The sequence below is a fragment of the Pygocentrus nattereri genome, chromosome 10 (genome assembly GCF_015220715.1).
Source record: "Pygocentrus nattereri isolate fPygNat1 chromosome 10, fPygNat1.pri, whole genome shotgun sequence".
In the NCBI taxonomy this organism is placed as follows: domain Eukaryota; kingdom Metazoa; phylum Chordata; class Actinopteri; order Characiformes; family Serrasalmidae; genus Pygocentrus; species Pygocentrus nattereri.
This window is the reverse complement of record NC_051220.1, coordinates 5,796,507-5,816,747: the sequence shown is the minus strand read 5'-3', so window position 1 is coordinate 5,816,747 and position 20,241 is coordinate 5,796,507. Positions and strand designations below refer to the sequence as shown.

The following is a 20,241-nucleotide window of genomic DNA, read 5'->3' as shown; positions in this document are numbered from 1 at the left end:
CTACTAATACTGGCCTCCTAGCTATCGCTACTACTAATACTGGCCTCCTAGCTATTGCTACTACTCATACTGGATTCCTAGCTATTACTACTACTCATACTGGACTCCTAGCTATTACTACTACTAATACTGGACTCCTAGCTATTACTACTACTCATACTGGACTCCTAGCTATTGCTACTACTAATACTGGATTCCTAGCTATTACTACTGCTAACACTGGACTCCTAGCTATTACTACTACTAATATTGGGCTCCTAGCTATTGCTACTACTAATACTGGATTCCTAGCTATTACTACTACTCATACTGGACTCCTAGCTATTGCTACTACTAATACTGGATTCCTAGCTATTACTACTACTAATACTGGATTCCTAGCTATTACTACTACTAATACTGGACTCCTAGCTATTACTACTACTAATACTGGACTCCTAGCTATTACTACTACTAATACTGGACTTCTAGCTATTGCTACTACTAATACTGGATTCCTAGCTATTACTACTACTAATACTGGATTCCTAGCTATTACTACTGCTAACACTGGACTCCTAGCTATTACTACTACTAATATTGGGCTCCTAGCTATTGCTACTACTAATACTGGATTCCTAGCTATTACTACTACTCATACTGGACTCCTAGCTATTGCTACTACTAATACTGGACTCCTAGCTATTATTACTAGTTACTAATACTAAGTCAAAGCTCCGTTTTCAGTGTAGATGACTGTAGCGTTATGCCATTTATTGTGAATAATGCTGTCTGTCACTGCATCAAACGGTAGAACCAGGCAATTCAAAACCAAAGTTAAGAGACCTCAGGGGTTCTCTTAAAGGTAGGCCAGTAACTTATTTAGGAAATTTCGTCTAGTTATGATGTCTCGGTTTTCTTTTTTGGAGTGAGCTAAGTTCATAATCGTATCCTAAGAACTGTTGTTGTGTATTAGCTTCTGTCCTAAATTCAGTCCTAACTGAAGTTGTCGTTGTGATTAAGCAGAGAGGCTAAGATTACAGCCCCAGATCATGTCATGTGTGAATAATTTGGCTCCGACTTCAGCGAAACGATTCGATTCCAAATGAAAACACAAATAAATCGAAGTTATTTTGCGTGTGTGAACGCGGGCTGGCTGCGCGTGCAGGTGTGAGTGGCGGGAGGCGTGGCTGCAACCCGATGCTCCCTCCAATCCTCCCTAGACTCAGGTAGGCGGAAAGGAAGAGGAATGAGGCGCTTTCTCTACCACAACAGCACGGTTACAGCCCAGACTGATTTCCCGGGATTAAAAATGACTTGAAGTGACTCGAGGAAACGTTTGGAGGTAGTGAAAATGGGTGAGTTCACTTGCAATGAAACGAGTTTTTCTATTTAGAAAATGCAGGAGGTGGAAACGGCGCTAATGGGCAGCCTAGGCGTGGTATGCCAATGCTTAATAAGCACGAATTGACGGTTCTTCAACTTTGTCGAGAAAGTATGAGATGATTTTTCATGTTTTAAGCACAGCGGCTGACCCTCTACCTAAACGTCCACTGAGACTTTGAGGAGTAGCCTTCTTGGTGTTCAGAGGTGAGGAGAATAGCCCAAGACCGGCCTCAGGTAAAGCCCTGTTACTTCAGTGAGATGGTGATAGTTAGCCACTCTCTTAAAAAGGGCCTCTGTTTAGAACCGTGGGCTTTATATTGAACCATTTCATGGTTCTTCAGATTGATGGACAGTGTGTATTTATGGGTCTATGTATATATAACCTTTGTGAAAATGGTTCTGTGCAGCACCAGATATGGTTCTTCTACTGATACAAGCTCAACAGAAATAGCTGAACCCTTTTTGGTACTAGATGGAACCATATACAACACATTCTCCATCAATCTGGAGAACCATTTCACCATGCAAAGAACCATTTAAGCGTGAAATGGTTCCATGTAGAAGTCATGGATCTAAATGGAACCGATGCCATTACAAAGGTCAAATGTGTTAATATGGGTCATATTTCAGGTCTTTATATTGCCATAGGTCAGATTTCTGTATGGGCAGATTTGGGAACATACTGAATGACCTTAAATCACTTGAAGGCACTTCAGACACTTCAGCCTGGGTTGGCTAGTGTTGTGTCTCGTAGAGAGTCAGTAGTTTGCATTTAGGTCAAATTTCTTGTTTTGAATGGAAACGTTTAGTCTGCTTTGGCTGGATGCTTTTGAAGAGCGGTCGAACACCAGTCCAAATTAGCTTAAAAGGACTCTTTGTTGCCTGTGATTAGTTTTTTTTTCTTCTATCAGTCACATTTGTCCCCGTTTCATGAGTGAGACAAGTAAAACATGCCCTTAAAGCAAGCGTGATTCAGTCTTATGGGCATTTAATAAAACCCCACAAATAGAGTTCCCAGGATGATGCGGCATTTATAGATAACTGCATATGATTACGATAATCTGGCCTATATTTGTTTGCGGTTGCCGTTTGTCCTTGGGTGTTTCTCTTCGTGGCTCCATTTCCCAGCCACTCACTCCCAGCATTCCTTGCTCTGTTTTCATGTCATGGAACCTGATTGTCAGCTTTTCTTGTGCTCATAACACAGAGTCACTGTTCTCATCCTACTCGCCCAGTCAGCGCTGTAAGGCCATTCCCTTAAAGGGGAATCCTACTAAATTTTTCAACATGTCAAAAATAAAAGGCTAAAATGGACACGAAGTCATTCAGGTGGTTTAATGGGAAATGCTCTGTTCGCAGTGGTGCTGATAGGAACCAGACGTCTGAAGAGTTTAATACTTCTCAAGGTTCCCTCACAGACAGTTACTACATGCAATTGTAATGAATACACTTCCTGATTCCTGACATGTTGTTTGATCTTTTTGAGAAGATTTTGGCTTAAAGTACACACACACACACACACACACACTTTCTGAGTCGCTTCTTCCTCAGGGTTGCGGGGGGTGCTGGAGCCTATCCCAGCAGTCATCAGGCGGAAGGCAGGATACACCCTGGACAGGTCGCCAGGGCAGAGACGCAGAGACACACACACAACCTGACTGCATGTCTTTGGACTGTGGGAGGAAACCCATGCAGACACGGGGAGAACATGCAAACTCCTCACAGAAAGGACCCCAGTCACCCGGCCGGGGAATCAAACCCAGGCCCTTCTCGCTGTGAGGCAACAGCGCTACCCATCGCACCACCCTGGCTTAAAATACACTTTCTTAAATCCATTTATGGTAGAAAGGTACGTGCAGGAGCCTGTAAGGCAAAACAGTCCACAAAGAAAACTTCATTTTCCGCTATTTTACCATCAACATTCAGAGGATGCATGTACGTTCACTGGCAGTTTTGGATAGTAAATAAAATGCCTGTATTTGTGTTGTAGACACAAATTGCACCTTATGCAACAATATCTTCCCAAGGTTTTTTCCTGAATTTGTTCTTGAGAAAGATCCCAGGAAAAAGTCTGTTGGATTCACGACGTGTTGTTAAAGCACATAATTGTTTTGCGGCTTTTGCTTGAGTTTGTGTAAATTCTGTTCTTAACTAAGAACAAATCCTAAATAATAAAACACTGGTGAATCAGTCAGAATCTTTGTAAAAATCGCATAAGTGGGTTTTAAGAAAAATATGGTTCATAAGAATGGTTGGTGAATGAGGCCCATTGTTCCAGTCACCGCCACAACCTGAAGTTTGTAGGATGCTTTTAAGAGCTCTTGTGTTGCCTAGTTCCCTGTTGCATGGCTAAATTATAAAATTTTGAAAATATGCAAGGCAGGACTTTTAGCCCTTGATGTAATTCTGGTTATGGTTCATAAATTAATTAAGGAACGTGTTCATTTTTGTGTGCATAACATCTGGGTTTGGTTGCATTGACACTTATTTAGCTATTAAGGAGGTAACATTTGGACAAACTGCATTGAAGATAAGCTGTACTTGTTTTCAGTGACAAAGCTCCACTTATCATATCCTAAACCAGTTGGAAAACATTAAACGCATTTGTTTGCGGCACGACAACATATTTCATGCAAAGCCGAAATGACAAGTCACTGGTTTCCATATTAGTAGCTTGTTCAGCTCATCATGTTTTCTTCCCTTTTCTTTCGTATCCCGCTGTGAGAGATTTTAGCCGCAGTTTGGGTTCCCATGGATAATCTTTACCTTGTTGACACTGCAATTATGTGCTTGATTGTGCTCTTGCCTTTACCTGCTGCAGCACCTCAGGGTGTCGAGCACAATGATCTGGGTCTCAGAGGAATACTTGTATTGTTGGGTCTTTTCCACTAACTGTTCTACAAACTTGAGAAGCATATCTACATGTTGTGTCCTCGAGTCAAACTGGAAACTTTTGTACACAGTGAATGGCATGTGTTGCACTGTTAAAAAGAAAATCCACCAATTTTTCATTTAAGTGATACTTATTAGTCCCACAACAGGGAAATTTAACCCATCTGTGAAGTGAAACACAACATTAACACACACAAGGGGGCAGTGAGCACACTTGCCCAGAGCAGTCGGTGCCCAGGGAGCAGTTTGGGGGTTAGGTGTCTTGCTCAAGGACACCTCAGTCATGTACTGTCAGCGCTGGGGATCGAACCGGCAACCTTCCGGTCACAGGGCCAGTTCCCTAACCTCCAGCCCACGACTGCACCCAAATTCTTCCAAGTGGTTTGATGCATTAGTGAAATGAATCTTTACTAGAGAAACTTATTAAATCAGAATTGTCCACAGTGGTGGTGATAGGAACCAGACCTCCAAAGCATTTAGTTCACCAGAAAGGTTTTTACATGGTTGTCGATACATTGCTTGATGCCTGAGACGTTGGTTTATAGTAGTTTTTAAAATTCTTCCAAAATAGAGCGATACAAACAGGCATAATAGTACACACATAGTTTATTTACCACTGTGTTACTTTTTATTAACATGCCATATAAAATCTCGGAAGACACTTGAAGGTTTGCTGGTTGTTTTGAATAGTAAATAAAATTTAAAAAAGATAAAATTAAAAAAAAAAAAAAGATAAAATGAGACAAACTCAGCAATAAATACTGATATATTAAGGAATTTAAACAAGAGGGATGTGAAATATCATTGTTGTCCAAAAAAACATTAATCTCCAAGAGAACTCCTTTCTTAGATTAAATCTAACTTAATGTAAAGGGCTAATGTAGGTTTCTGTTAGTTCTTCATTAAATTTTCACACAGCAGAAAAGCAGCTCTTTTTAAATAATGTCGGAAAATAAAATAATAGACAAAAATAGAGAGCTCCTGGTGGTGGTGGTGGTGGTGGTTGTCCAAGTGCTACTGAACTTTAGCAGGAAGGTCTGTTACTCAGTGTTGCCCTGGATGAAATTTGATGATGAATGATCTCTTGATAAAAATGATAGCAATGCATCCATTTCACTTGCATTAGTGTGTGTTTTAATAAGAACCCCAGGCGCTTTCAAACCTTAAATGGTTCCTGTGCTGGCTCAAAGTGGCCTGACAGCCTCAGTAAGATGATTTTCCTTTTTGTCTTCAGGGCTGTGTTGTAGAAGTCTCAAGGATGAAAAGATCCTTATGAAGATGGGCTTGGGCCTGGTGCTGGCAGGGCATTTAAACTTCTTGCTGGGGGCGCTCGTGCAAGGGGCTGTGCTAAGAGACGTGAAAGTGAGCTCGCAGTTTGCCACTATAGAATACGCCATCTCCAACATCATCGCTCTAGTGGCAGGACTGACGGTATGGACCAATATCTTCTCATTCTCTAGTAACCAGTATCATTATGGCCACTCATACTGACATACGGCAGTTCTACCCGGAGAACTGTGTGCGAGTGGCAAAGCTCCATCTACAGGGAGAATTCGGTGAAAAAATCAGACTGGCACAGTTTCCCCCAAATATAGTCAGTCAGCCAAGACATGTTTGGTGTCTGAAGTTTACATCTTTCATTTTGCACTGGAGCTTCAAGGCAAATGTTGATAACAAGTATCAAATGTTAGTCACCCAGAAGCTTTAGTAGAGTAGAGATATATTAAAGCATAAAATAACAAAAATTGAATTGAGCATTGACCTCGGAATTGAACATTTTAAAAATAGATTTTGGGTTACTAAATATCTTTGTTATTTTCTTCAGATAATCAAATGTACAAATTAGTCAGAATGCAATTCCCCAGTCAGAAATTTTGCCCTGGAGCTACAAAGGTGATGTAGTTAACAATATATTAAATAAGTTTTTTGTTAAAATTTATAAGAGTGGCATTGTTGGCACAGGAGAGAGCAAAACTGCTGCGAGTCACCCTGTAAAGCCTGAAATAATAATCTATCAGAAGTGTTGTCAGGTTTTGCTGGAGTTTTTCAGGCTATGTGGTACATCTTTAAGGAGTAGCCTGACATGGACTGGCTCAAAAGGCTTCATATTTAGGTCTTATGTGCAAAATCAACATTATGAATGTATGATGAAGGTATGATGCCAATAGTAGATCACTCGCATCCTCAGAAGAGGGGTCCTTCAATATTTGACTGAGATCTCTTTGGATTCTCTTTCAACTCACTCACGAAAATCAGACTCATCCCCGCAGGTAAGGGATCAAAGCAGTTCCTCTGCATGTTGCGTGCAGTTACGTCTCCAAATCTTATGTAGTACAGCTTTAAACTCAGTGAATAGAAATGGTGTAAATGTGTCCCATGTTTTATCTTGTCACCAACAAAATGTCAGTTCATGGGGGTGTTTAGGCATTTACGTACAACTGTTTAGCATTTTAGACTTAAATCAGGCCTATTTTGTTGACCTTGAAAATCTATGGCCAGTAACTGCTCCGAGTTTGTTCTAAGAGAGATCAACCCAACTACCCTATCTGTGGAGTTTAGCACCAACCCTAATCTTACTCACCTCAGTAATATCCAGGTGTTCCTAAGGAGCTTGATTAGCTGGTTTATGAGTCACATTAAATGAGTGGGTGAAATTCTCAGGGTTGGGGGCCCTTCTGTAGTAAATGTATGCTATATCACACAGGTTTGTTCATGTATCAAATTATATCCCTGATCATCAAATCTTTGTTTTTTTTTTTATTTCCTCATCTGATCGCCTTCGCTCGTGGTCATCATGCTGGGACCTGCAGGCAATTATTGGTGGAATATCAGCCATTGTACTTTCTAAAAACATGAAAAACCAGCCCTTGGTAAGTGTAACACACAGAGGTGCAGGGTGTACACATAAACCATTCGTACTGTCACTTAAGAGTGCCCTTCATAGTCACTTAGTCACTTTCTGTCTCTTTCTCTCTTTGTGGAAAGAATTATAGTTTCTTCTGTGCTCTAATCACAAAGTCTCTGCTGTCTTTCATTTAGCCACACTGGTAGATTTATTTATGTGTGCACAGCATTGTGTCTGTGCTTGCATTGACTTGACATGAGAAAGCTATTCACACTCATTATCCCTGACTGGGAGAACCACTTAAGAGCTGCATCTTAAAGGGCCAATATCCTACTTTTTTTTTTTTTTTTTTTTATTCCACAAGGATGTCTTCTACTCTTGTGTTGTTTTTATAAACCAAAAGCAGTCTTAATTTATTTTCACCTAACCATCTTCCAGCCTCTCTTTATCCATTAGAAATAAACAGACTGAGTAGTGACCTCTGTTGTGATTGGCTGCCCTGTATTGTGCCTCTATTTCAGGCAGCCTGAAATACTCTTTATTGTTTAGTGCGAAGGGTTGGAGCTTAACTGCTGTAGACTGACTAGGCAGATATGTAAATGTGTTGCGTTTTTGTGACATCACAAAAAACTAAATTTGCTTGTTATTGTCTGTTATTGCAGTTTAGCTTTCATATATGACTGTTAGCAGTGTTTACATGCTATATGAACTCGTTGTATTTCAGACGAGAGGAAAACACATTAACGAGGACAGACATTCCACTAAACTAGCTGTTAACTTGCCATATATAATATTAATAATAAGTTAATAAGGTTAATAAAAAGTTGTGGTTCTAACACTAAAATTCCCCAAAGTTCATTCAAAAATAAATACGTAAATAAATGAGAGGCGTGCATTAAAATGGTGTTAAATTTAAATTTTAAGCATTTAAGCAAAAAAACTCAACACGTCAAAGATCAAAACGTCTTAAAACATACAATCAAGTGCAACCAGTCATTTGACTGGTGCAAGTATTGGTATGTTTCATAAAACACTGGACTTAAAGGGACACTGGCCAAAATGAAAAATTTAATCTGTGGTACATCTGTGGTAAACATGCTTCCTCACGTACTACAGAGGTACTGAAGTTGTTTTTAGAGTTAGATTTTCCAGTTTAAAGATGCCGCTTTAATGGTAAAGATGGGACATGAGGAAGTCTCCAAATAGCATGTAATAACGTTGTTGGCATTGTTGATGACTGTGCTGTTACGCTGTCCATGCATCTCTTCACATCCCTTCTTGTCCTCCCCCCTACAGAAGTGGTCATTACTGGTGATGAGCATCCTGGCATTCTTCTTTGGCTCCGCCTCTGCAGTGAGTGTCACTGTCTCCATGGTCACGGCCATCAGTAATAGCGGGATGAGTCTACTGACACAGTGCAACCTGCCAGGCAACATCAGTGCCTACAATTCGTACCGCGTCACCAACGAGTGCCCGTTCGACCCCACACGCATCTACGTGAGTGAAGGCCTGCTCTCCCTGCAGTGATGCTGTCAATGTGTTCAGTGTTTGTTTTCATGAAAAATTGCCACCTGTATTTTGAGGTTTGCTTTGATTTTGACAAGAGAATATGACCTACAGTAATGTTATAATGTACAATATAAGCCAAAATAATGTGGTTAATCACCATTACCTATACTTATCTGCTCAAATATGACTTTATAAAAAGATTTTTATTCTTCCTCTTTATAAAAAGCAGTGTGTTTTATTATAACTGTGTGAGTGGACAAACTAAACTGTAAGTGTGTGTGGTGGTGGGGATTCATGTTCACACAGCACAGCTCATAGATTCTTGTTATAGTGGAGACTCTTGAGGGGAACTGCAGCTCCACTTTGCTATAGCTTTTGTTAGTTTGCTGCTTGTTGAATCTGTCTTATCATAAACAGTATAGTATACTGTAGCTGGGCTTCAGCCTGCACTGCTACACATGGTGCAAAGGGTCAAACAAAGAAAGTCCATAAAAATAATGAAATATTAGACAAAATCTGCTTCTGCTAGTTAGCATAGTGCTTATATTTGTGCATTAACTGTTTTTCTATTTTTTTTAAATACCTACACTCTGACTGGGCTGCCTCTCCTCTCTTGCTGTAGGGGACGACTTTGATCCTGTGGGTACTGCTGATCGTGATGTCTATGGTGGAAATGGTGTTTTCTGGACGTTGTTTTGTGGCCAGCACGGCCTTCCTGAGGCTGCCATGCCCCTGGAGAAAGAGAGCTGTTAATGCTTCAAGGGTAAAATATCACTTTAATCTAATTTTGTCTTTGCACCTCTGCATAATAATAAAATTGTACACACAGTATGATTTTTACCACCAACATGCTGTTGGTAAGAAAATCACAAGAACTAGAAAGCACAGTTTAAGTGCCTGAAATTCATTGGAGCTAATAAACTATTATATACACAAAGTACAAAGCACCTCCAGAATGCAGCATCACTGGACAGGAACACATCTGGAGGAGAACACGAACTGCATTCATCAGATGACGGCCACTCTCATTGGCTCCCTAGTGATTAGGGAGGGGAGGGCCATCCCACCCATACAAAGAGTGAGGCTAATTGTACTTTTATGGGCTTATGGACTACTGATAGCTGTAGCATCAGTGGGGATCGAGCTTGTGATGTCCCAGTGATGGTGCCCACACATAGAGCTACTTTGATTGACAGAGTTTGTAAAATAATGACCACATGATGAAGTAAATCTCACAGTTTAAACTGGCATAATGCTGTGTGGCCTCAGTATATGCTATTTTGTAATTGTGTGGTTATATTTTTGACCAACATGAGGAACCCTTCTGTATTCTGTAAGTCTTAAGCTGTCATTATGTGGCTATAAATGTGTGGTGTTTGTTTGTAAATCTGTCCCTTGTAACTTTGATTACCTCAGGTGCGCTTTCGTATACCAGAGTCTGTACCAGCATCGCCCGTAACAGTGCAGCACATTGATGGACCAGAAGAGGGGGAGCCATCGGAGGAACATGAGCTTCTAGATGCAGCAACGTCTCCTAAGCAGACCAGTGATTGGTTGTGAGCTGGATGCACAATACAGGGGATTTGGGTGAGGGTCTCTAATAAATCTCTGGTCCAAAATCTAAATTCTAGGGATCCCTGAAAATAAACTTATGAAACTTATGTTATGTTGTCCATTAGGGAAAAATAGACTTTCAAATATAAATTCAGGGAAAAGTCATTGTTTAACTTGCTTCACTCCTGAAACGGTGAGCTTCTGTCTTTTTAGTATTTTTAAATAACTAGTGATGCAGCACTGGTCTGCCTCAAGGTGGCACTGTAGCACATTGGTTCTCCAAGATGTCCTTCATAGCTTAGCAGTTGTAACTATGCCTGGGATAACTGTTTTTAAAAAAAAAAAAATATATATATATATATATATATAATGTGTATGTGTGTGTGTGTGTGTGTGTGTGTGTGTGTGTGTGTGTGTGTAACTTGAAAACTTGCCTGGTTTCCCAAGAGTAAGTTAGTTATCAGTTAGTCAATGTTGGACTAGTCAGCCAACACGGGACACCCCCAAATGTTTTTCACACTCACTGTGAGTCAGTCGTTCATCTCACCTGAGGCACAGGTGGGTTCACTTTATTTTGCTCTTCCTCTCTACATGTATTACCTCAAAACTTTAAGTTTAAATCTGGCTTGGAGTCTTCCGTGGAAAATAAAACAGGAAATTGATTCAGGAAAGTTTTAAATTTACTTTGAAAAAAATGGTATGTATATTATATAGTCTTGTGCAAAAATGTAAAAACCCCTGGTCAGATGAGACGTTTTGTTGATTGAAGTGAAAATAAGTGCACATCCTCTACAGAAAACAAACTGCCTGTGCAAAAGTTATGGCACATTTGATTTGTTTTCAATATGTCCAGCTCACAAATAGAAGTTATATGGCAAAATTTGCAGAAAAGTATATTTAAAATAGTCCTTGTAAAGGATGTGCTAACTTTTTTTCAAACAGAACACAGAACATGCATAAGACTGAATGTAATGCTCTGTGCAGGAGAACAGCTCATGGAAAGTTTATCCAGTCTGAAAAGGTTACGAATGTTGTTCAAAGTTTAATGTTTAAAGTTGTTAAAGCAGGCAAGTGATTGGACAACTTACTATTTTATTATCTAGTATTTTAGGTTATTTTGAAATGTCAGCTATTACTAATGCTACATCGCTCTCATTCTAGTAGTGACACCACAGCAACACTGCTGTGTCTGATACATTCATACCAACACCACATACTGCCATGTCAGGGTCACTGCTGTGCTGATATTGGACCACCACCCACATTATAACTAGTAGATCTGTTTTGTACACCTGTATATTGGAACTACAGGGTGGGAGTCTCTAAAGTTGATGAATGAGTGTAAACTTAAAAGGATACAGAAGCCAAAAAGTAAAGCTTTTACAGTTTAAAGTGATATTCAATAACAGTGTTGCTGGGTATGTTTATGTGCACAACAATATTACAATCATATCTTATTTCAGCAGTTATTAAGTGGTCATGAAAACAACAGAAAAAAATTGCTAGTAAATCAAACCCATTTTTAACCGTGGCAAATAATTTTCATTTAGTCATGTTTAAAAAGATGCCTGTTAAAATCACATTTGGCCATTAAAGGTGCAGTGTATGATTCTGGAGAATGATTATTGATATTTGAGCTGAATTCCCATCAGTGCTTCTTCAGAAGCTCCACTCCACACACATACTGGGCCGGCAAACTTGCTTTTTTTTTAGACCTTCGTGGCAAACGTACGGACAAATACCCTGATAATGTTAGAGCAAACAGCCACTTAGCATGTAATGTTAACAAGCTTGGCTGTGGGTTAGCAAGCTGTTGCTACAATTGCTACTGCGAGGCTAATCAGTTACTATCACAAACAGGATAAAACACAGAAAACACCTATTGGTTTTGTGAAACAGCAGAAATGAGTTGATGTTACCCACCTGTCGAGCAGAAACAGCAACCTCCTCATCCGTTTTCATGCCTTTAAACTTGCAGTAAGGCAGAAGTCAGCATGTTCAAACTTTCCCATTCCACCTTAACTCTTGCACCATTTACATGCTGGTGCCTTAGCTTCTTGTTCTTATTTGCCCATTCCACCTTAAATGGTGCATCCCTTAGGCTATATTCAGGTGCCTCAATTTCAAATCCCCCCCAGTTCTACCTTAATTGGTGCGGAAGCCAGCTTTAGCTTCATGAACCCTCTGAAGTCTCTCCACTGCTGAAACACACTTGCCTTATCTAAGAACTGCTTTCTCAGTCTTTGTTCTTCAGATCTTCTCCTCTTTGGCTGTTTCTCTGCCCTCTTCTCTTTTTCACGATGCACATAATTCTGCACGTAGCCCCTCCCCTTCCCCCCCCCCCCCCCCCCCCGGCTGGAATTGGGGTGTGTGGCTCGGCCCACGGGAACAGGGAACAGAAAGCCAGCAGAACGTGAGGAGACATTGAGTGAATTTCTGCGCCTTTAATGCAGGCTATGAGTTTTCCCATTATTAGCATTCTTACGTGCTTGTAAACCTAGAGATTTTCTACAGTTATCAGATTAATTTGGACGTGTAAACATACTCCCTGGCGCACAACACTGAGCATTAGCACTGCGGGACGGGAATCTTGGTCATACATTTATTTCACTGTATTTGAGGAAAGACGGATTGGAGAAAAAGTTACAGTAGATTTAACTTGATGTTCTCTTGGTATGAAGAGGTTATTTACTGCCTAATTTGTCTGTGATCTTACATTTTTATTGGACATTTGTTTTACACTTTCATTGTTTCATTTACTGCTTGTTGTTTGTCTGTTCAAATCAGTTTTATTCAAAAATGTCACCCTGCCTCTGACAGGTCTACATGTGTAGGCCAAAGAAAGTTATTAATAGCATTTTATTACTAACAATTTTATATTATAAATGTTTTGTTAACATGAAGATTGAACATTTTTGTGTCTTGTATTTTGCTCTAACATCTAATAAGACTACATGTTTTAATAGATCAGCTTTTGTCGTGGTGTTTTTCTTTTTTTTTTTTTTTTTGGAACATGCACACAAATACAGTGAGAGATGAACCTCCTGAACAGAACCTAAAGGCTGAAGTTGCTCATTCATCCTGATTTGAACTGCATAGTGAAGTTAGAATTTAAAGTAAAAGCTTTGTTCTGACTTCTGAGAAGGTATACAATAATAGGGCAGTAGAAAAATGAAACTGTTTACAGCTAAATTAATATAAAATAGTATAATAGTACAACTGTCATTTAGCTGTCAACAGCTGTTATCATTTTTACATTTACAGTCACCTTTTAATGCAGTCATAATTGATGATTGACGTCCCATGAGATGTGCCCCATTTACCTCATCTAAATCCGAGGTCTTGGCTTTACCACTATGATGTTTATCTACTTTTTTTTTTTATTTTTTTTTTTTAAATGATTCGCATCACATTTTTCAAAACATTCAAGTGCTCAGAAGGACTGTGTTCATGATCTACTGCTCCATGGAATAGTAGCTAGCAACAGTTACTAAACAGTCAATGGTGAGCTAAGAAAATGAGGCAGGTCTTTGGATTGGTCCAGTTGGCGGTGGTCAAGGCAAAAACAGCACAAACACACGGAACTAAACCAAACAGAAAACCTTTAGTTTTAACTTTAAAAGGTCAGGCAATTTAATACAGCTTAGAAAAATCATACCCTGGAAGAAACAACTAGAAAATCCTTTAAAGAGAAGGAAAATACCTGAAGATCCATACATTTCCAGGCCTTACAGTTACAGAGTTATGAAGAAGCTTCTCAAGAAATCCATGATGGAAGTTTTGTAGCACAGTCACAGCAAAAATGAAACATATTTAAATGCGAAGATGCACCTTTGCATGTCATTTACAAAAGCTACTTGAAAAGTTGGGTCTTATAATGATGGTGTAGAATTATAGCAACTATTTTATATCTTAAAAAGTAATTGTGAATTTTGGCTTGGGGCAGGCGATAATGACAAAAATGGAATGTTGCCATACCTGAATATCCCAATGTTTCGTTTCTTAAGGTTTAACAAGTTGGAAGAGACTTGTTAATGAATGCACACTGTGGCATGATTTACCATAATAACATAGTCATATCGCCCACCCACAGACGTACGGTTACTGCCAAGTTCTGCAGAACAATCCGTCACTCTCCAGTTTATACACGGCACATATGGTCCCACTGAAGTGAATTTCAGGAAGGGAAAAATTGATAGCATCGTTTCTTTCAGCATCCTCTGGTGTCCTAAGAGTTCCTAGAAGAAGTGGAAGGCCGTGGATGCGCCTCAGCAGGGCTGCTCCTGGTACTGCCGCTCTGTGGCGGTGAAGAAATCCTCCAGCACGCTGCGCAGGTACTCGAAGGTGGGCCGGTTCTCTGGGTGTTCAGTCCAGCACTTGGTCATGATGGCGTAGAGGTCCTCTGGGCAGTTGTCTGGACGGGGCATTCGGTATCCGTTCTCTAAGTTCTGGATCACTTCTGGATTGGTCATTCCTTAGAGAGGCCAAGAACAGAGTGGTCACACAAAATGGTCATCTTTCACTGCAAGTACTTCAAGATGTTTATATGTAGGCTTTTGAGTTGTACTGTGTTTTTACACAGCTTTCTACTGTGTTTAGTATATAATGCCTAATGTGTCGTTATACATACATTTAATGACCAACACCTGACTGGCTGGGCTTGAAGTGGACATATATGGACTCAGGCCAGCCTATCTTGCTGACCGATCTTTCCCTGACTGACACCTCTTGTCAAAATTGTTGAGCAAACGAGACAAATAGTAGGTGCCAGTATACACAAGTAAATGAAGCGACGGTGGAATCTACGTAACGTGGGACTAACTACAAATAATTAAAGGAAGCTGGAAACACATTCATTGAAAAAGTCTTGGGTCTTATGAAAATTAAAAGCTCTAAAAACGGATTCAGTATGATTGGTGAGTACTGTATGTTTGACCTCGGGCAATATTGCCACTATTATTGAGCAATTTTTCGCTCTTTTGGGTGATGATAGTCACCAAGTTGAGGTACCTGCCCAATAAATGCACCAAAATGTAAAGTAGAAAAGTATTTTGATGTTGTTATTATTATTATTATATTGAAGTAGTAGCAGCAGGTGTAGTGCTCCCTATTCCCTAAATAGTGCATTATTATACACCTTTAAAGATCTTATTTTTAGGCCTATGTTGTGCACTATGTAGGGAGTAGGAAGCCATTTGATATTCAGCCAGAATGGCTGGTGAAAATCTAAGTGGCAATCCACTATGCTAAAACATATGGGTATGCAAGGTAGGGCTGGGTGCTTGATCCAATTATGACTTTGGCTTCATAGATGGACCAAAGTGATGGTCATTATGATTTTTGCCATAATTGAGCAGCCCTAATGCAAAGGTGCATCCTACAGTGTGGCACATATGCCATGCAGTGAAGAGCAGTCCACCAAAACTAGGCTTGTCTAGTCTTGTTTTACTTGTATTCGAGAAGAAAGACGTGATCTTGTTCGAGAAAATATAATGTAGTAAAAAAAGTAAGTAAAGTAATGCGACCCTTCCTGGATCTTCCTGGACCCTTCCTGGATCCTGGACACTGGAGAGCCACAGCACAGTCCAGTTTTTAAGATTCTTCAACAGCCGGATTGGTTCATTGACTTATCACTCCTTTACTGACCGCAGAAACAGAACGGATTCATATTTGAGTTGATGAACAGCGCTGATGGTATGTACCTGGGTAAGGGATTCTCCCGTAAGTCACAATCTCAGTCAGCAGGATTCCGAAAGACCACACGTCTGATTTGATGGAGAAGGTGCCGTAGTTTATGGCCTCAGGAGCCGTCCATTTGATGGGAAATTTGGCACCTTTGGGGTAACAACACACAAACCGTACATTTTTTTTTTTGCGTTACTTGAAATCTCCAGTTGTTCTTTGTACCGTGTTAAAGTTTTAAGAACAGAAATGGTTCAGAATTAGAAAACCTTGATTAGTCCATTATCCTATTAACGTCTATTACAAGTAATATCTCTTGTAAAGTTGCCATTTTGGAGATATGAGGTTTTGTTCCAACAGCAACAATATGTTAGTTCCATATAAAGCATACGGTCACTGTACAAAACCTTGTGTTTTATTCTCATTTTTGGAGATACAAGGTTATCTACATGCTCCCATGCACATTTAGACATACTGTAGCTGTTAAGCTCCTCATTACACCCCTTGTGCAATTTGAGCACACAACCTTGTACTTCCACTCACTGGGCTTCACTATATAGGTACACAATTACGGACTGTAGCCCATCTGTTGCTGCACAGTGTATCAGCATCCATCTACCCTGTTCACCACTAGTGATATTCTGACCACAGGACTGCTATTGACCAGATATTATTTGGGTGGTGGACCACTGCTGAGAATGTCCAGCCAAGAGCAGCTCTGCTGTCAGAAAGTGACTTGATGAAAGGCCACAAGATTGCGAACACCAATTGTGGGGTGTGGTGGGGGCAGTAAAGGTAGGGTTTTTTTGAGAAAGTGGCCAGTGTAGATGTAGGTGTACATCAATGGCAATGATTGTAGCATATGAATGGTGGTGTATTATAATTCTGATAGTTCATGGGTCACTTTTCTGAGTCATAAGAGCATTTTGCCTTGTTCTCTTACCTTCCCTGGCAGTGTATTCATTATTCTCTATGAGGCGGGCCAGGCCGAAGTCGGCGATCTTGCAGATGAGTTCCTCAGACACCAGAATGTTAGCTGCCCTCAGGTCCCGGTGGATGTAGTTCTTTTGCTCTATGTAGGCCATTCCCTCTGCCACCTGGAGAGGGCAGCACTTCTTCAGTTATAAAGCTCAGTGCTTAGGAATGCGTACAATAGTGTTCAAAAGTTTGGAATCACTTGTTTTAATAGGCAAAAAGGTATGAAACTGTCACTGGGGTGGGACCCTCAAGGGTACATCTCAGTACCTTTAGTCAGAGAACATAACTGAACCATAATACATTGAAATGATCCTTTCTAAGCTGTATTGACTCCACACACCCTGTCTCACCTCCAGGCTTTTATTTCATTGTTCTGTTTTAAAATAATAGATTATGAAGGTACAAATATCTACTTTTCCACAGGGAAAAACTTCTAATCTAAGGTACACAATTGGACCTTAAAACCACTGTTGTACCTCTGAGGGAACATTTACATTGTTTGCACCTTGAGGAATGAAAAATGTACTTGCAGAGAATCTTTATTTCTAACAGTGTGTACAGTTGTGACTATTAGTTACGTTAAAGATAACCCATATTTCACTGCTGTTGGAAGAAAGTCTTGTATCTCGAGAATGGTAACTTTACAGGAGAAGGAAAAAACCTACTTTACTTTTAATGTAAGTCAATGGAACCAGACTCCCCCACCCCCCCAAGTCATTTTGGGCTGTTTCTTTCGGTCCATTCATCATGAAATTAAGTGAAAAACTGGAAAACGACAAAAATGGAGATACTAGGTGTCCTTCCGACAACAGTGATATGCTGGATAAAAAACAGTATTTTATGTTCTATTCAGTATTGCATGCATTTTGGGAACACCGAGAAGACATTAAATGCTTAATGACATACGGTAATTATATATTTTCAATACTTTCTGTCAACTCATCACCACTTAAAATCATTCTGGATATTCATTTTATTAGAACTTCATTTTTGATGTTCTAAAGGTTTCTCAGTCATTACAGAATCATCTGTACACATCTAACATTTCTTTTAGTTATCAAATAAAATGGTTATGAATATGCTGCCTAATGCCTGAGATACGATCAGATGCTTGGGGCTTAAAACGTCCGTGGTGGAAAGGTACATACAGGCCTTACTAAGGCAAAAACGTTTTTGCACCACGTGCAGGTTCACTAGTCATTTTGGATTGTAAATAAAATGGCTATATTTGTGCTGTAGACATGGTGACCCCTGGTTCCCATCGTTCAGTGTCTCCACAATGAACCACTTCACATCAAACCACTCTGAATGACTCTGTTTACGTCACACTGATTTAATTAAACCCATTATATTTGATGTTATACGGATAGAATTCCCGTTATTATATCCGAGTCGTCCTGTACGTCTAACATTAAACAGCCGTTTCTTTCCTGAGCTGTAATGATTGCACTGTGCTGACTTACTAATGCACTGAAACCGGACTCCTCACTCACAGCTATGAAAAGTGGATTGAGAGGTGCGTGTGACACAAAGGGAGATGGACAGATATCCTGAGTTAGGGAGGCTCCTGCTTCCCCTCGTCTGACCTTTAACATGTACCATTCGCCTCCGCCCAGTTTACACAGGCCGTTCATTCTCTCTCTTTTACTCTCTGATGGTTAATTTCCTGCTCTACCACCCGCAGCCTGCTCCTCGACTCCTCTGCTTTTATTGCCCTGCATTTCTGTTTCGTGCTCTACCTCTAGTCAACGGACTGACCTGAGGCTAGTTTGGAATTTAGGCCGTGATCAGGTCAGTAGCTAGCCTACGAGGCCCTTTTACAGGATTTTGTTTTCCTGTCTGAGAGAACAGGATGTGCACAATCATTTCTTGTTTTAAGGAGTGCAAAGCAGAGCCTTGGTTTCTTGGCATTCTGAATCAGGTCGTTGTTGCCTGGGCGTATCGAGTGATGATTATAGGCAGTAAGGGTGCGACTATTTGAGCTAAAAGTGAATCAATTCGATTCATGATTCACTGTTGATCCAGAGATGGTTTTCACAAATTAATAATGACTTGATTTTTGGTGATGTGACGGAGGCGCAGTGGGTAGCGCTGTCGCCTCACAGCAAGAAGGGCCTGGGTTCGGTTCCCTGGCCGGGTGACCAGGGTCCTTTCTGTGTGCAGGTTACATGTTCTCCCTGTGTCTGCATGGGATTTCCTCTGGTTTCCTCCCACAGTCCAAAGACAGGCAGCAACCCTAGGGGTGAGAGTGTGAATGTATATGTCTGTCTGTCTGTCTGTCTGTCTGTCTGCACTGCAATGGATTGGTGACCTGTCCAAGGTGTATCCTGCCTTCCACCCAATGACTGCTGGGATAGGCACCAGCTCTCTCTGTGACCCAGAAGTGGCTTAGAAGATGTGTGTGATTTGATTTGGTGATTCAAGCTTCTATAACCCCTTAAAATCTCAGGGTTATTACAAACTAATTCTTATTATTCAGCAACTACAGGGACTTCAGTGCTAACTGGTTGAGGTATTTTCAGGTTATAGAAATGTGCCTGAAACTTTAGGCCCACCTGTGGGTCCTGGCCTTTTAGGGGGTACATATTTTCACAAAATTCGTATATTCATTATGAAGAAAAGATAAAAAAAGGAAAAAAATATCAATTGAATTGGTGTCTTTTTGTAATAGTCAACGCATGGCCAGCAGAATAATGGGGCACTTTTCAAACAACTAGTTGATACTCCACCACTTTTTTGACTGAGGCCATTTATTCGAACCCTTTAAAAGCTCAGGCTTATTCCATACTAAGGCTTATTATTCAGTAACTACAGGGACTTCAGTGCAAACTGCCTGAGCTTTTTTAAGTTATAGAAGTGTGTAATAAAACTCTGGGCCCACTTGTGGACCCTGGCCATTTAAGGGGTTATGCACCATTTAAAATGCGTTAAAACCATGAAAATATTTGGCCACTGGCCACAGAAGCCCTTGCAGCCCTAAGGCCTGCTGTTGTGTGTTCTGAGTTCAGTTTCAGTGCAGCCTGCTCTCGTATGTGTGCGTTCACCGTAATCTGTACAACATCACTATCTAAGTGAAATCAGCTGACTGCTGGATGTACTTCATTCAATATGTAATTGTTTCCACTTTATGATGAATTTATGATCTTTTTTTTTTATTTATGAATGATGCACCAGGAACACCAATGATCTTTAACAGAAGTTTCCATTCCGTTTTTCTGCGTCATTTTGTGGTTGCCATTTGGCCCAGATTAGGGAATCCGTGTCTAAGCCGGTTTGTCCATGAGAATAATCAAGTGATGCATACATACAGAAGCAAACTAGCATTCCTGTGAATCGAAATGTCATTTCATGAACGTATGTCTAGTATTAAATGTTAAACACTTGTTATATATCAACATGAGCTCCTCAAAAAGCAG

The 20,241-nt window shown here is 40.3% G+C and overlaps 2 protein-coding genes across 2 annotated transcripts in view; one reads left to right on the top strand and one right to left on the bottom strand.

Moving 5' to 3' along the window:
- The first annotated feature begins 1,225 nt into the window (after positions 1-1,225).
- On the top strand, positions 1,226-10,913 carry tmem54a (transmembrane protein 54a). The gene is made up of 6 exons (XM_017707794.2): positions 1,226-1,337; positions 5,492-5,688; positions 7,068-7,127; positions 8,399-8,599; positions 9,234-9,374; positions 10,028-10,913. Exons 1-6 carry the CDS (start codon positions 1,334-1,336, stop codon positions 10,169-10,171), a joined length of 747 nt encoding a protein of 248 aa, XP_017563283.1. The 5' UTR covers positions 1,226-1,333; the 3' UTR covers positions 10,172-10,913.
- A 2,837-nt stretch (positions 10,914-13,750) lies between these two features.
- The window catches only part of lck (LCK proto-oncogene, Src family tyrosine kinase), a 48,366-nt gene continuing 41,875 nt past the window's right edge, over positions 13,751-20,241 (bottom strand). The window contains exons 11-13 of the mRNA XM_017707793.2: positions 16,791-16,944; positions 15,868-15,999; positions 13,751-14,639 (exon numbers count right to left, since the gene is read on the bottom strand). Of these exons, the coding sequence (XP_017563282.1) occupies positions 14,434-14,639; positions 15,868-15,999; positions 16,791-16,944 (492 nt within the window). The 3' untranslated portion in view covers positions 13,751-14,433. The remainder of the gene's footprint in view (positions 14,640-15,867; positions 16,000-16,790; positions 16,945-20,241) is intronic.

Coding starts and splice junctions, on each gene's coding strand:
- tmem54a (XM_017707794.2), top strand. Junction 5,689..7,067: donor CTCTAGTGGCAGGACTGACG/GTATGGACCAAT, acceptor TGGGACCTGCAG/GCAATTATTGGTGGAATATC. Junction 8,600..9,233: donor TCGACCCCACACGCATCTAC/GTGAGTGAAGGC, acceptor CTCTTGCTGTAG/GGGACGACTTTGATCCTGTG.